General features: G+C 35.6%; 3 protein-coding genes across 3 annotated transcripts; 1 reads left to right on the forward strand and 2 right to left on the reverse strand.

Moving 5' to 3' along the window:
* The first annotated feature begins 2,911 nt into the window (after positions 1-2,911).
* LOC119995202 (probable serine/threonine-protein kinase PBL7) lies at positions 2,912-6,107 on the forward strand. Its single transcript, XM_038841630.1, has 6 exons — positions 2,912-3,695; positions 3,787-4,044; positions 4,131-4,303; positions 4,419-4,498; positions 4,585-4,732; positions 5,499-6,107. Exons 1-6 carry the CDS (start codon positions 3,110-3,112, stop codon positions 5,841-5,843), a joined length of 1,590 nt encoding a protein of 529 aa, XP_038697558.1. The 5' UTR covers positions 2,912-3,109; the 3' UTR covers positions 5,844-6,107.
* Positions 5,886-8,030, reverse strand: LOC119995205 (polcalcin Syr v 3-like). The gene is made up of 2 exons (XM_038841632.1): positions 7,894-8,030; positions 5,886-6,742 (listed from the first exon to the last, which is right to left on the reverse strand). Exon 2 carries the CDS (start codon positions 6,638-6,640, stop codon positions 6,389-6,391), a length of 252 nt encoding a protein of 83 aa, XP_038697560.1. The 5' UTR covers positions 6,641-6,742; positions 7,894-8,030; the 3' UTR covers positions 5,886-6,388.
* A 62-nt stretch (positions 8,031-8,092) lies between these two features.
* On the reverse strand, positions 8,093-15,237 carry LOC119995203 (probable fructokinase-6, chloroplastic). Its single transcript, XM_038841631.1, has 7 exons — positions 14,775-15,237; positions 13,313-13,521; positions 11,101-11,313; positions 10,374-10,571; positions 10,121-10,258; positions 9,329-9,445; positions 8,093-8,503 (listed from the first exon to the last, which is right to left on the reverse strand). Exons 1-7 carry the CDS (start codon positions 14,917-14,919, stop codon positions 8,369-8,371), a joined length of 1,155 nt encoding a protein of 384 aa, XP_038697559.1. The 5' UTR covers positions 14,920-15,237; the 3' UTR covers positions 8,093-8,368.
* Positions 15,238-16,993: the final 1,756 nt, after the last annotated feature.

Consider the following 16,993-nt stretch of genomic DNA (forward strand, 5'->3'; position numbering starts at 1 on the left):
CCTAAAACCTAAACATTAAACCTTCAACACTAATTTATAACTCCTAAACTCTGATAAGTCATTTTCAAAAAAGAAAATCATGATTTAACATTATTTTTTAGTGACAAATGGAGTCGGGAATTGGAGCCCCTCCCATCTCGATTATTAATGTATGTTTTTGTTTAGAGTGTATATGTCGAACCATGTGGCTGGCGATAGTCACTAAGAAAATATTTTATTAAAAATAAAATATAAATCTATGTGATTTGTAAGGTAATTATGTTTTGACTCTAATACTAGGTTGATTATCATTTCATTACTATAAAGTATAGTTTTATTTATAATTGTTAGAAATTAAAAGAATTATTTTTGTTGGCACTTCTCATCCCATGTATTGTAGGGGACGCCCTTTAATTGTTTTAAAATCTGATTAGCTGGCGAGGTCGTTGGGTTTTGAAGGTAGTTGGATGGTCACCAAACTACTATTAAATATTATGGCATGTCATTTTTAAGTCATATAATTTTCATGTCCCTACATTTGTCTCCCCAAAATCCTCTAAATCACACAACCTTTATGTTTCCCCAATTAAATAACACACACCCCTCCCCATAATAAATAAATATATTTATTTATTTATATTAGAGTAATTCTCCTATAAGGTTCTAAAATGAGGTATTGATTTTTAGGGTCAAGATATTTATATTTTGTTCGGTTTTATGAGCCTAACAATTTTTTTTGTTCGAAAAAAAAATCAAATTCAATCAAAAAAGTGTATGAAATATTTTTTGTTTTATATCTAACGATCTAGAATTATCATGCACTTTTCATGTTGAATTTGATTTTTTTTTGGAACGAAAAATATGTCATTGGGTTCGTAAGACCGATCAAAATAAAAAATATATATTTTTCAACCTTTTTGAAAAAAATTTTGAACCCTAAAAATCAAAGCCTCATTTTAAACCTACAAAATTGTGTCTTATGCATTTTTAGAGATTCAAACGTTTCAGGAAAAATATAGATGTTGGAAGTTTGTGCAATGGAATTGGAAATTGTATAATGGGCTATTGAGTCTCGGACAACCACACACTCACTTGTTTGATTTCTGATTGAGATGATTTTTGTGGTGTTAGAAAGAGGACTCTAATATCTACATAATTGTGTGTAATACATATTTGGAGATTTAACATTTTAGATGTCAAATAAAGGCTCAACGATGAGTTGTGAATCATATATTTTTGTCACTGGACTATGAAATTCATTGTTTTACGTGTTGATACTAAAATACATTGTTTTTGAAACAACGGATTAGATATATAGACAATGGAATTGGTCAATTTAAGGTGGAACTTCATTGTCAATATATATTAAAAAATATATACCACCAAATTTATTCTGAAATTGATTGTTTTCCTATATACATATCGAAACGCATTGTTTCTGAAAATAATAGATTAGAGATATTGACAATGAAATAAGTCAATTGAAGGTGAAATTTCATCATCTAACATATGTACCTCTGATAAAAACGATGGAATTGACAAAATATACTATGAAATTCATTGTTTTTTATATTAATACTGAAATACCATTGTTTTTGAAAACAATGGATTAGAGATATTAGCAATGAAAATTTTCAATTTAATAAAGGTGTAAATGGCCAGTTTTTTGACAATAATTTAACCAATAAATTGGTCGGTTAACGACTGTTATTTGGGTAATCAATCGGTTAACCGTTCGGTTCATACTAAATATTTTTTAAAAGTAATCGATCATTTGGTCAATTAATCATTCGGTTGGTTTTTCGATAATTGCTTACATCCCTACAATTTACGGTGAAATTTCATTGTCAATATGTTGATCAAATATATTCTGAAATTCATTGTTTTCGGTATTCATACTGAATTTTTTAAATGTTTTTAGATAAAACAATTAGATTTCTCACACTATACCTATAATTCCATTATTGTTAAAAACAATGACATTTCAATAAGAACATATGACATAATTGATTATGTAGTACAATTGGTTAATTCCACGTATTTCTCAATAATATATATGTTCAACTATCAAATTTCAATATTTAAAAAAAAAAGAAGAGATTTCTCATGTTATACCTATAATTACATTGTTTTCAAAAATAGTAGAATTTCAGTAAGAACGCAGGACACAATGAATTATCTAGTACAATTGGTCAACTATCAAATTTCAATATTTTTTAAATAAACCAATGAGATTACTCATTCTATACCTGTAATTCCATTGTTTTAAAAAAAATAACTGTTTATATTTTTTTTGGAATGTGAATTTAATATAATTTTATATTTTAAGGCCTAATTTCAATGTTTTAATAAATTCTATTATTTTTTGAAAAAAGTGAAATTATATTATTTAAAAACAATGTAATTAAGAATGACCAAATAAAAATATCGACAATGGATCTTGTTGGGGAGAGTTTTATGCGTTGATCCTGAATATATATATTTTTCTGAAATTGAACATGTATTCTGAGAGATAAAACATGTTGAAATTTCATTTAAGGAAAAAAAAACCAATGATGTCATTAGTTGATATCAGAGTGTGTGGGATTGGTATGGTAGTTTTAAGGAAATATATATATTTTTGTCAATGATATACCTGTCAAAAAATGAGGAGTCAACATTGTCATATCCAGCTTGAATGGGTTGGGATATATATAAAGTTGTAATAGCAAAATACTATCATTTTTAGAAGGAAAATGATAATGGGTGTTCCTATGATCATAAATGCATTAAAATCCAGAAAAATACGTATTTTAAATTTAAAAATTAGATGAAAGAGTATTATTCAGCAATAATATATAAGATATATATATTATGATACGTTGTATTCAATTTTTAACAAATCGCCTTACCACACCTGTTATCAATACCTTTTTAGAATATATCTTTTGTATGGATAGTTCGTACCCATTTGATGAGCGCTCTCTCTGTTAGTGTACACTGGGGAAAAATTCTCTCCAACTCTTGAAGCAAATCAGCTTTCACTTTTTTTTTTGTACTCTCGCTCTTTCTTCACCTTTTCTTTTTTGTCTTTTTTCTTCTTCTTTTTGGTTTGTGGGTTTCTGGGCTCCTCATTGAGATCTGCTAGAAAATGGGTTTTTCTCAACGGACGACTTGCACTGACTTTGGAGAGGCAACATATTTTCCTGCAACTGCGATATACGCTAGTTCTCCCTGTGTACAGAGAGGTGACTACAGTGAAGAAGATGGTGATGAAATCAAAATAAAAACCCTTTTGAGAAGAATCGTTTTTGATTTTGGCTTTGCCTGTTTTCGTCCTTCCCGACTCAAGAATCGGAGGGACAATGATGATAACGAGCAAAATGATGGCGACTCGAATTGTAACAACCATTTGGAGCACAACAAGGCGTGGTTGCTTGCAGAGTCAGGTGGGTGTGGTGGTGCGGAGCTAGGCAATGCTGATCCACAATCAGTGCACTCCTCTTTTAGGTTCAGTCTCTGCTCTCAGGTTGAGCTCGAGTCCTTAAACATGAACCCAAGCACTGTTGCTACTGTATTGATGGTTAACTTGGACGGTGGATTGAATGAAGACAAGGCAAGAGAACTCAAGTGGCGTAGAATTGAGTCTTTGGAAAGGAGTATTTCTCCAGTGGCCAATTCGTTAGTCAGATTCAGTTATGGTGAAATTCTTGCTGCTACTCGGAATTTCTCCAAAGGTACTTTAAATGGGTTTTGTTTTCTTCTCTCTGAAAGTTTCAATTTTGCTTTTGTTGTTTTGATTATAACCGAATTAATTGAAATGGGTAGGTAGAGTTTTGGGGAGGGGAGCTTTGAGCTTTGTGTTCAAGGGAAGAGTTGGATTCTTGAGGACCATTGTGGCTATCAAGCGGTTGGATAAGGAAGATAGGGAGTCTCCGAAGGCTTTCTGTAGGGAATTGATGATTGCCAGTTCTCTTTACAACCCAAATATTGTGCCTCTTCTGGGTTTTTGCATTGATCCTGAGGAAGGCTTGTTTTTGGTCTACAAATATGTCTCTGGTGGAAGCTTAGAGCACCATTTGCATGGTATGTTTGGTTTGTTATGGTTTGTTATCTGTAATTTGATTTGAATTTTAGGCAATTCTAGTGATTTGTGAAATACCCATTTGCAGAGAAGAAGAGGGGAGTAAAGGGTAGATCAACACTCCGTTGGTCGGTAAGATATAAGGTCGCCATGGGAATTGCACAGGCAATATCTTATTTACACAATGGGACAGAGAGATGCGTTGTTCACAGAGACATTAAACCCTCAAATATACTTCTATCCTCCAAGAAATTGCCCAAGGTGATTAAATTTGTATCATATATTACAGTCTTTTATTTCAAGATTCTAGAAGAACAATTCACTTTCAATTTGTTTTCATTACTCAATTGTTTATTGTTATTGACGGCGTTTGCAGTTGTGTGATTTTGGATTAGCTACTTGGACATCTGCACCTTCAGTTCCTTTCCTTTGCAAAACTGTTAAGGGAACATTTGGGTATGATTACCAAAGAAACAATTTTATATTTTATTTATGTCCAAAGGAAGTGTGTTCCATGACTGAAGTTGAATCTGAATGTGCAGCTATTTGGCTCCTGAGTATTTCCAACACGGGAAAGTTTCCGATAAAACTGATGTTTATGCTTTTGGGGTGGTTCTACTGGAATTGATAACTGGACGGAAACCAATTGAGGCTAGAAGGCCTCCAGGGGAAGAGAATCTAGTTCTATGGGTAGGTTTTGGAACCTTTACTCTTTATGGACTAACCTTTGCTTTATTGACTTTAACTCTTTATGGACTAACCTTTGCTTTTATTGACTTTGTGATAGTTGGATAAATGATCTCTTATTAGCTTTGTTAATTACTTGAGGGAGTTCCTCTTATTACCTGATCTTGAAGGCAAGAATAGTCGAACAATGACTGAATACTAGATCAATGAACTGTTCTACCAGATAAAATTTTTTGCTTGACATAGCTGCATGTACTGCAAAATAAACCTTTATGCACTCGAATTAAATTAGTGCACTTGTTAACCACTTCAGATATCACTGTTGTCTGGGATTCATAGTGTGCGCACAATAGCAGCATTACCAGTTTTGTAGAAGTGCGATTGCATTGATCATTTGTTTAAGAGAACACGAAAGGGGGAGGTTTTCTTGGGAAATGCCATTTAAGAGAACACAAAAGGGGGAAGTTTTTCTTGGGAAATGCCGTCCATAGTCACTTTAGGCGTAATGTAAGTGCAAATGTTTCTTGCGGAAAAATTAGGTGAATGCTAAGAAGTAAATCTGATACACCGATTTATTTGTTTGGGTATTCATAACTATTCTTGTGACAGTTTATTCCAATTTATAGAGTATCCAAGTTAGATTTTCTCAACTTTGCTCTGCTTGTTATTGTTTATTCAAGCAGAAAACTTAATCCTTATTCTGCTGTAGGCTGCTGACATAACCATCAAACTTGAGCAGTTCATTAATTGACTCCAATTTCTTCTGCAGGCAAAACCACTCTTTCATAAAGGGAAAAGAGCAATTGAAGAGCTTCTTGATCCACGGCTAAAATGTAAGAGGAGACAGTCAACCCAAATAGCCCGGATGATCCAAGCTGCAGCGGCTTGCATAAATAATGAAGAATCTCGGCGGCCTGGCATTGATGAAATCATTGCCATACTAAGAGGTGAAGAGGAGCCCATTTTATCTGGTAGGAAGAAATCCAACTTTTCCGGTTTTATTGATTGCTACCCTCAACTACAACAGTCAAAAAGTGCGATGAGGAGTCACTTAGCTTTGGCCATGCTAGGGGTTTCAGAGTTTGAGGATGATGATCACCTTTACTGTAGGTGAAAAATCAAATAACATCTAACCTCATTGTTTTTCCTGTTTTCCTTTTTTTTTTTTTTTTTATCGAGTTGCTTGCTTGAATAGAATGTCATAGGATCTAGAATTGAAAGAAGTCTTGAAACTGTAAATAGGATCATGAATCTCTGCCTGACTCAGCAGATGTTGCCATTTAACTTTCCCTAATCTCATAGTTGTTGGGAAAAATGTGTCAACAGATTTTTCATTTCAAGCTTAGAAATTCCAAATTAATGGAGTTGCATATTTATACATACATACATTCTCTCTCTCTCTCTCTCTCTAGTCTCTAGTTAGATAAATTGAAGAAACATGAGGCTGATATATTTCTATTTGATCTTGTCTATCTTGAAAAACGTAGTGTGAAAAGAAACAGAATGCAATGGAACACTCTCTTCCTCAGAAGACCTCATATGATATGAGAGAACTTTAAAAGACAAAAAGAAAACACTTATCTACCATAAGACATCTTCAGTTGGATTGCTATCAAAATGTGGCTCTCACATGGTCACCAGCATTGGTGGATAGAAGTATCAGAATATCTTGGCAACATCTTTCATGAGGCCACTGTTTGCCTTGGCAAAGTCTGTGAATTCCTCAAAAGAAATGTAGCCATCTCCATCGGTATCGATCTCAGCCATCATTCGTTTAATCTCCTCCGGTGTGACTGAACCGAGCGTCTTCAAGCAGTCTCCGAGCTTTGCTGCAGAGATCTTGCCATCGCCATTCAAGTCGAAGCACTTGAATATGCGCTCGCGCTCTGCCTTTGCCTGTTCATCAGCCATTTTTGCATATATCTCTTGTGCTTGAACTTCTTTCTGATTGGATTTTGGATTTTTGAAGGACTGGTTCTTAAAGAGATGGATAGTGAATAGTGTAAGGTCATCCTTCAAAGTAGGAAACAAAAATGCTTTAGGACCGGATCATCAAGTTGTTCTTAACCAAATAAATTTCAAGGCATAAGGTAAGTGCATATTTTCATTCTTAAGAGGTCAGTAGTGGCTATTCTTCCATGAGTTATGTAATTCATTACAATTGCTTATCCCTTTTTAACATACAATGAAACTAATAGCGGAGCCCCCTAATCCCTTGTACATGGATGAACAGGTATGCTGTAAATCATAATCACCAAACAAAATTTTAAAATAAAAACAAATATCATGAATGTGTTTACGAGTACGACATTATTTTCTTTTGTTTCAAACAAAATTACATCGAATGTGAAAAGATATGAATATCTTGACGATTGAATATAAATTCGAAACATTCTATCTTTTTTCGGACAATCTTTAGATAATTTAAAACATTACGTTTGACAAAAATGCTTTATAACATCATATTTCCCTTCAAGGGGTGTGTGTATATACATACAGGCACGTATATCAGTATATATTTAAGTGACTAGAGATTGATCCTTAGGGTCCTCCTTACAAAAGAATATGCAACTGCCCATGTTGGACCATCGCCACAGCAAAAGAAGCACAAATCCCACTTTTCCTTTTGCCCAAAAGAGTAAAAAAGTGGGTTTCTCGCACACAAAAGCAGAGGCGATGGGTTTGATAAAGTTTCAGAAATTCGATTCTCCTTGGCCTAGTACAGGCCAACTCCCTACAATGGCATAAGCTGCAAAGTTTGATTCTTTATAATCTCATGACCTATCGTAGACGTAGACCGTTTCAGAAATTTGTCACACAAGAATTCCAATCTTATACCAAAAGAAGCCTTGTAAAAATCACTAGAAGAAAATTGAGATATAAAGAGAGATTTGCACCATCACCAAGTAAAGCAATTCCAATGTGCAACATTCCTCAAGAAAAGTAAAGCAAATATGCGAAAAGTGCTCCATAGTTCACCAGCAGATACCCAGTAGGGACCAAAAGAGGGTCTCATCAACCATGATAAGGAGCATTGATAGGAATGGGGGAAATATTTCTTTATATACAAATAGAGAAACACAGGGAGGCAGTGATAGAAAACAAGCTACAAGGTGACAAAGTCTAAAACAGATCATAACATATGGGTGTCTAGTGGAATTTACCCCCTAGTTAGAGAACTTCAAATTGCAGCAGCTGTGCCTATACATGAGGCATTAGGACTAGAAGGGTCAAACTACGACTATTGCTCGGACAACTTGTAACCTGCTGTAATTACATTTCACAAACCGAGTGTGGCATCAAATCAAGAAGCACTAAAAAAAATTGAGGACATAATGAAATTGCCAATTGAAAAGAATGCCGTTAGATGCATAAAGTAATTGGGCTATCACATTGATTTTATCCGTCAATAGAGTTTGCAGTATGGTGATGTGAAACAAGTGGAACCATCTTGCCAGTAGGATGCAAAAGTTCTCGTACAGCTAGGCTACCTTTACAAAAACATGAATCAGAGACGATGACAACCGAATCATTTTAGTTCTCATACTACCGTGCTCTCAAGAATTATTAGTTGCCAATTCAAAGATTTGGCAAGGATCTTAAAAACTATTACCTACTTCGATAGACAAGGAGGCCAGCTTAAGCAACAGATTTGAGGAGCGAGTTTAGGACAGCTTCTCTAGTTGGCAAAGCTGGAATGGCGCCTCTCTCCATCACAGTCAGGGCACCACATGCATTGGCGAATTTTAGAGCGTCTCTTAGTCGGTCTTCTTCCTACAAGATTAAGAATCCAGGGTGACTTACTGACGCCAATACCAAAGAACAAGTATACGACACACACTACAATCAGCTAACGAGATTTAGCAGCCTTTCCTTCTCAACTTCAAAGGACTCAGGATATCAATGAATAACACGAAATCTACAATTGACAAAATGTGTAAACTAGAAGATTCGAGAAATGAGAAAAGTTTGCATTGTAAGATGTGGACAGTGTCATAGAAATACCATGAGCTAGGACATTTTCATGAACGACCCTCCAATTGCAGGCAATTGAACAAGCTTGTGGTAGCTTGACAGATGAGATTGAAGTATATAGATCATCAATTGTATGAGAACATATTTTCAGTTTGCTACAGGCTCAGAAACAAGCGTTGGTGACTTGGTGTTGATTTAGCATTTTCTTCACTATTGCTTTTTTATCACATCATGTTCGGTGCAAACCTTGTTGCATATGGTTTTCAACTAAATTTCATTGAAGCCTTCTCATTTATTAATTACTGGAGGTGCAATGCAATAAGAACTAATTACATTTTCAGGCTGTCCATATGGGAGAAGTAAATTTAATGACCAATGGCACCTTTAAGTGGTGGGGACAAAAAGGTTGATAAAACATTACCTAATTTGCCATGAATTTCATGAGCAGATGCATAAATATCAATACCAAGGTCTTCAAGTAAATATGGTGCTCAAGTAGCATAACTGATGTTGTGTATTAAACAAAAACATTTTTTTCACGAATTGTGACAAGTAAAGTATATGTACAAAAAAAGATATAATAGCATAGAAGGAATCAATATTATCTGTATCTGATGAGTATACCTGGAGCAAGGACAAATCAACTGCTAGCTGTGATAGTATTCCAGCAACAAAAGCATCCCCAGCACCAGTAGTGTCTACTGCATCCGCCTTCAAACCCTTGACTCTGCCACTGAACCCCTACCGAAATATAACCCACAGAAAAGCTAATAAGTTCAAAACTATCATGAGTAGACAACCATTGCAATAGAGAGAACAACACTCTAAAAAGAATAATCGCCACTTTAGAGAAGCAATTATCCACAGCCAAACCCATTCGACTTACAAGATAAGTATCCATAGTATTTGGAAAATGAGTTTTTTTACAGCCTCTATTGAAAATGAGTATTTGGCTGGCTGGAGGCTTAATAGATAGGGAATGCTTATAAAGGCAGAGGGTGTCTCCTTGAAACACAATTACCAGGCAAAGTTTGTAACAAGCATCATTTGATTTTGAGTCTTTGACCTTAGTACTTCAACTCCCTTAAAAGTCAGAATATCAGAAAAAAGGCTATTTATAAGCCATCACCACGAGAAAACTTAATGATAATTGAATGTCTTTGATGCCACTATGCCAGTATTAAAAAGCTTCCAGTTCCTGTAATGCTCTAAAACTCTATATAGCCATTTGCGATATTAGCACACATCTTATAGGCATCAAATTCCTATAAGATTCTGGAGTAAGTTTTGCAGGGGAAAAAAAAAACTCCTCTCAAGCTGTTTACAGTTTTACTTCTTTTGCTGGGATACACAACTCTGTGAATGGATTTTTTTTGTTTGAAGGGGGGAGCTCAAATTTCATTTCAGGTGGCTCACCTTTGTGTAATACCTGCAACCATCTGGGCCCTCAGTGACAAGGAGCAACTTGAGATTCGGATGGTACAATTTACGAACAACAGCATCATCATACGGATCTTCACCTTTAGTTAGAAAGGAAATCTCTTCTTCACTTACCTGAAATTCTAGAAACTTTAGCAATTAGAGTCTGTAGTTTCTTTTATTTGTTGCATGGTTTGCACCTCTATTTTCTATATGAATCCACAGGCACAGCACTTAAAAAGGTGATGACCTTGATAATATCAGCAGTCTCCCATATGCTCAAAATCCCCTCTCTGGCACTCTCTGCGGAAGGCCAAAGTGGAAGCCTCAGGTTGGGATCATAGGACAGAACCACACCAGCCTCCTTCGCAATTTTTGCTGCAGCTATGTGGGCTGACTTGCATGGTTCTGTAATAAGACTAATGGAACCATAATGGAAGATTTTTGCCTGTCACATGGACGAAGAAATGTTTATAACTTAGAAGGTTAACTGGTTGTATCCATAAACAAATACCATGAACTTTCGAATAGTGAGGAGGATCCATGCAAAAGCTGAAGACAGGAGCAGCAGTAGAGTCCAAAATAGATAGAAGACTCCATGGGCATAGTGCTGATGTTTGGAAGGCATATAAATAATTATGGGACAGAGACAGAAGCTATTGAAAAACTGAGTTCCTAATTATACAATAATCAAGGGTCTGCTCAGAGAGTCAACAAATTATATGGGGGGAAAAAAAACAGCGTGCAATTTGTAAGTGTTTATGAAAACACTAGACACCAGCAGATGTAGTGTCCAACATAGATGAGAGGTATGTAAGTGTAACACAGTGAATGCAAGAGCTTCAAAGCTGGCATTGCTGAATGGTAAGAATGATGTCCTAAATGCATATATGTAGATGTGGTCAGAGATCAAAATTGTTGACATCTAGGTGGATACTACATAATTAAATCTTCCAATTAATAGCATCCTTGCATACCTTCCTAATTAGATTATAATCAAGTTCAGCTTCTCGAAGCAGCATGTCAGCACTGGGATTGCGATAAAACATGAATTCACGCTCCCCATCGCTCCTCAATGTAACAAACGCTAAAGCAGTTCGTGCACCAGGATCAAACCGCATTCCTTCATTGTTCACATTATTCTCCTTTAATATATCAGCAAGCATGTATCCAAATTCATCTTCTCCTACCTGCATACGCTCCAATAGTTCACCAGCGAGATGATCAACATAGAATACCATAATGTCAAGGCTGTCATCACGAGTGTACAACAAGATTTAACAGTTATTGGCATTATAAATACACCACTCCTGTGGATAGTGGTTAGGTCTTGCTGTAACCAAAAGGTGGGCATCATTTCAGAAGTTGATGGGAAAGTGGCAAGTGGCAACCTAATAAACTTCCAGTTACTACATTTTCAGAATGTGATCTTTACAGCAGTAGATCTACTAATGCATATAAAACAGCTATATTCTTCTACAAAAAAGTCGTAAAAACTCCGGCAGCTCTTGAACCAGTCTGCATTAGGTAATAGAATTACCAGCACCCAAGAGATGCACGGAAGTATAATATCCAAAGGAAACAAAAGAAAAATTACTTGCATTATGCGAATTTTAGCAAGTCCAAGTCCAAGAAGAAATCCTAGGCACACTTAGATTGAAACCCATACACAAATTCCCGAAAATAAATGAAAATAATGCAGGGTTGATCAAAACCCAAAAAAAAAAAAAAAATCCTCATCTCAAGGGGAGTTTCCTTGTTAAGCAGGTGTTCAGACCCATTTTCAGACATCACTTCTTGTATAGACCCATCAATTGGACAGAAGGGTGACAAAGCTACTCACACAGATTTCTGAAGTTTTTAGCAACAACCATATCTTAGTCTATTAAGGTGGATTTTCTATTGTCCTATTATTTTTTAACCATCAGGAGAGATTCTTTCGATATCCTTGTCATGCTCTTTGGGATATCAGCAGGAAATGATGTGCCTCAACATGATTCAATAAGCCCTTGCTTTATATGATTTGAGTCAACCACTTGGAATTACTATGTAATTTTTTGGGCAAAGAGATTGCATGATCTAACACCATTTTATCTGACACAGGACTTGTATCTTGGACATTAAGAAAAAAAAAGGGAGAAAATATAGAGTATGTCAGGTTGCAAACCTGCAAACTGACCATGGACTTGGTAAGGATTTTGGTGGCCCATAAAGAAGGAAACATTAGATATTTTTAGACAACTCATCCATATTTCTCATGCTAGACTGGATATTGCATACGCAGTAGATGCATGGTCCGTCAAAGCCTCATCAAGAAAGAGTGGTTGATTACTAGAAATCTTTGATTTCTCAATATCAGAATGGTTGTCCTTGGGAATTGTTGGTTGGCAGGTTGAACACAGGAAGTGAAAATTGTGCTGTAAACTGCTTGTTTGGCTGTGTTAAACTAATTGCTGCACTTTGCTAGTTCTCCCATTGAAATACCCTCACCCATTAGGTTAGCCTTTTGGTTGACATGACAATTTGACATGGTATCGAGCAAAGGGTCATGGGTTCAATCATTGCCATACGCGACTCTCTCACATGTGGGCAGGACTATGCTTCTTTTGGGAAGCCCAACAAGTGGAACGTTTAATTGTTTTTAACTGGGTGGAGGTGGGCCTTGAACCTAGGACCTTGGTGGTTACCTAAGCGCATTGATACCATGTGAAACACCAATTTCTCTAAAACTCAAGCTGATGGAGGACTAAATCGATGAATCTTAATCTTTCATATACTTAGTAGGTCTGTTTATATTACTCTAACATGTTCAATAAAAGGCTTCACCAGTTCACCATATGAATCAACAAAACAGAAACCTTAAAAAGCTTTAGAAGGGTATCACTTTGGACATTGCATCGAATGTGTACACACTACATACCAAGTAGAAGAATCTAGCTTAATTCCCGAAAAGGTAAAAACATAAAGAGGGCAGGGGAAGGACATAGAATAGCTAGTCCAGAACATAAGTTATAATTTGCTTAGTAACCATTAAGGAAAATGCCATAATATCCAGCACAACCAGCAGTAAACAGTATCAGGCAAGGGAGAAAAGGGCAAGGTAGCAAAAAACAAGTAGAAGTAAGTTAGAAATGGCTACAAAGCCATCTGAGAACAGCTTTCGAACTGAGTTCATATTTAAAATGATACCTTCCCGATAAAAGCTGATGAGCCACCAAGGCGAGCTATGCCAACAGCGACATTTGCAGGTGCACCTCCCGGAGCCTTTTTAAAAGCAGGTGCGTCAGCCAGTGAAAGCCCACTAGTTGTTGGGACAAAATCAATCAGCATTTCACCAAAACAAACCACAAGGGGGGAATCATTTGTTTCAGATGACCCATCACCTGAAATTGCTTTTCCTAAAATACACCGCAATAGAGTGAAAGAAGAGTTCAGCTCGAGCTAGAAACAGTTAGGAAAAAAAATCATCAGTAAATTACATAAAAATGTTCATCATTTCACAAGGAATGAATGCTTATATATCTTCGACTTTTGAGCAAAATTTCAGAGTTTGAGATCAGAGAAGTTCAAGAGCCATACTGCCTCAAATCACAACCAAGCATGCAATTATCCTAATAAAAATTGACGATGAAAGGGAAATAGAAAGTAATTACCACTGATAAACATGTTCAAGAAGCAAGGAAAATTAAAGAAATGCATATTGTTAACATTATTTATACTTTTTGCTTAATGATAATAAATTTCGCCTGACATTTGAGATTTACAGAATAAAGAATAACAAATATCGATTATTCATCTTGTTCTTCCACTTTAGAGTCTACTAAAAAAAATGTTAATCGGACTCAAGAAAATAAGAGAGAGAAATACTGATGTAGACAGAATGGTTAGCTCCTCATACCATCATGTATATAGTTGTGGAATGCAGCCAGTGGACATTCTCACACTTAAAAACAGCAAGAGGAATGTCGGGTTTTGCCCATCCAAGTTGGTGAAATCCCCCAAAAAGTGCTACCGAAGTTCCGCATCCTTTGATAGCGTTTTCAAAGGATTCAAAATGAATTGAACGCTTCGCCACCAGAGATCAGTGACAAGATATTTAGCCAATATGAGCTACTGTTTATAGATACCCATTAAATTACTTTCATTCTTGTTGACGAAAGTTCTTTGAAGTTTGTTTCCCTCTTACACGTTCAGTAATGAGTAATGACTAACTATTTTCTCCCCCCAAGAGTTGATTCTTTGTGAGATAAAAAATTTATGAAAATTGGTATCCTCTTAATGTTAGCACTTGATAAATCTCTGTAGAAATTTTTTTGTGTGAAACATTTCTACCTACATAAAATTTCAAGGAGCACAGATGGATCATGTACCAGCTTAACATCCTTAAATGATCTGAACTGTCTTTCATCAAAAAGCATTCGCTCTCTAATTCAGAATACTTTGACGTTTTTACTTCTCTGAGTTGCATTACAATTTCCCTCAAGGAGTTGCTAATTACAAATGATATATACTAGAAGACCTCCTAAACACACACACACATATATGATTTCCCACAATTTGCTCAAAATGCGCCCCATCTAAACTTACATAACAAAAAATGCAGACATATAGAGTATCTTTTACAAGCAATTCCAAATTGAATATGACACACCTTGCACACTCAGCCGAGGCACTGAAACCAGTGGTTGGAAGCAAAACCCAGATGCTCTGACCGGCCGACGACAGAACTTGACTGGATTAGCTGGATACGAAGCAAACCCACCAATGAAGCATAAAGCACTTGAACAAACAGCCATTAAAAGCAATCACCCAGAAGCTCAACAACCTCAATTCAACTTGCGAGTTTTTGGGAGTTTTTGGTTGTGGCAAAACCAGCTAGTTCTTCTGCTCTGGTCGAGCCTCCTGCAGCAGCTAATAACTGTTCTTCTGTCTCTTAGACGGACGGCTGTTTAAGGCCTTACCAACACGATGTTAGAGATAATGAGAGATGCATCGGAATTTAGTGGGACTTTGTGTGGCTTTCTTGTTGTTAGCGGAGGAAACGAAGTTGTGAATTTGTTTTTTTTGTGTTGTCACGAAAGTGGCGAAGTTGATTGTTGTTCCACAAAAACGCAATTCACATTCTAACCGTTTGAGAGTGCTCTGAAGTATTTTGTTGTGTTGTACTGTAAGGTGAGTTTAAACGTAAAAATGATTTGGTGTATCGTTTTTAAAATCGTGGTGAGTTATTGTGAGGTGCGTTTGACGTATCTAAATTATAGTTATATTAAATGATTAATAATATTAATATAAAATCACTTAATGTTTACATTATATATTAATCTAAAATAAAGTATTTGATCTAAAATATTTTAGGTTAAGGTATAAAGCGTTTGAGAGTGTTTATATTTTGTTGGTATGAGGTAAGGTATTATGAGGTAAAAAATTATGATGCTGTGAGATGAGTTCTATTGATAAAATGTGTTTGACGTGTCACAAAAAAAAATTATGATGCACCTCATCACAGAAAAAAAAAAACTATGCAAACACTGTAATTGGAATTTGGGCCCTCGATAGAAATCCTTTAATTTCTTTACCGCAAATTTTTTTAGGGCAACGGCCTCTGTGGTTATAGTGAATATTATTATTAAAAATAAATAAATAAATTTGTGAATTGTATGATAATTACATGTAGAATATATCAATATATTGTATATATAAGATTCTACTCGGATGATCCTCATCTCCATGATATGACTTCAAGTGGCTAAGACAGAGGACCCAATGTATCTTGAACTTCAGAGGAAGGTTTATTTGGAAGAAATCGACAAAATGGTTTTTTTTTCCTCTCTTTTTCTTCCCCCAACTATGGCGTCCTATTGCTCATCATATCAAATTTCTCTGACGTGCCACATAGATGTCATGTAAGTATTTTCTAACCCCAATCTCATTTGAAGGACAAAAAATGGGAGAAAAAATCTTAAGGACGAAAATGAAACTCACTCCATAGTTGAGGGGACAAAAAATGCATTTTTGTCGAAAGAAAACCTTTCCCACCTTCTTAAGTATGGAGAGGGGCCTTCATATTTTCTCACCCCCCTTGTATACTCCCGTAGGGCCTTGAATTGTTGTGAAAAAAGTTTGACCATCACCAAGTCTCCAGTGTCGGAGCCATGAATTTATGGAAGGGGGTGAAAATGTGGACGAGGGTTAGGGGACAACGCCTCCGAAATTTTTTTTAAAGACAATTTACTGAAAAAGTGATCAAAAACACTTAGATATCTATATAATCATTAAATTAAAAGTCACAAATTAAAACATAAATATCCAAAATAACAAAAATAATAATTTAAGTTGTCCTCAACGATCTTTCATTGAGTAGAAATCATCTATAATCGACTCTGAACTAAAAGTGTCAGCAATCTCCCTTTCAATATGAAGAACCAGACAATCTACAATAAACTCATCATCCATTTTGTTCCAAAGTCGCGTTTTGGTCACATCAAGATGATTGATATGGATTTAATTGCAAGCGCACAAATCGCACAAGTAATATAAAGATGAGTAAATTATCGTTTCCACTAGGGATGTGTTGGCAAAAGAAATCAATGTCAAACAAGCTACAATTATGTAAATTGGAGAAAATGATTAGCGATTGGTTTTGATTTTTACTAAACTAATTAAAAAGAACAAAAACAAATCAAACACAAATATGAAATCAAGGATGGAAAGCACTAGGGTACTTAACTTCACCTCACCTATCCAATTCAATTCCCTTGATTCCTTAATCCCTAATTCATCTCTCAATAATGACAATCAATTTCTCAACCTATTCAATGTTCTATTCCTAGATACATCAAATGTATTTTCAATATAAATCCCTGTTATTCC

The sequence above is a fragment of the Tripterygium wilfordii genome, chromosome 3 (assembly GCF_013401445.1).
Source record: "Tripterygium wilfordii isolate XIE 37 chromosome 3, ASM1340144v1, whole genome shotgun sequence".
Taxonomy (NCBI): domain Eukaryota; kingdom Viridiplantae; phylum Streptophyta; class Magnoliopsida; order Celastrales; family Celastraceae; genus Tripterygium; species Tripterygium wilfordii.

Excerpts from the sequence above, each read along its gene's own strand:
- LOC119995203 (XM_038841631.1), bottom strand. The coding sequence starts at position 14,919 with ATGGCTGTTTGTTCAAGTGCTTTATGCTTCATTGGTGGGTTTGCTTCG. Across the intron at positions 13,522-14,774 it reads GCCTCGGCTGAGTGTGCAAG|GAAAAGCAATTTCAGGTGAT; the intron begins GTGTGTCATATT and ends GGTGTATTTTAG. Across the intron at positions 11,314-13,312 it reads CATCAGCTTTTATCGGGAAG|GTAGGAGAAGATGAATTTGG; the intron begins GTATCATTTTAA and ends GAGCGTATGCAG.
- LOC119995202 (XM_038841630.1), top strand. The coding sequence starts at position 3,110 with ATGGGTTTTTCTCAACGGACGACTTGCACTGACTTTGGAGAGGCAACA. Across the intron at positions 4,045-4,130 it reads CTTAGAGCACCATTTGCATG|AGAAGAAGAGGGGAGTAAAG; the intron begins GTATGTTTGGTT and ends ACCCATTTGCAG. Across the intron at positions 4,733-5,498 it reads AAGAGAATCTAGTTCTATGG|GCAAAACCACTCTTTCATAA; the intron begins GTAGGTTTTGGA and ends TTTCTTCTGCAG.
- LOC119995205 (XM_038841632.1), bottom strand. The coding sequence starts at position 6,640 with ATGGCTGATGAACAGGCAAAGGCAGAGCGCGAGCGCATATTCAAGTGC.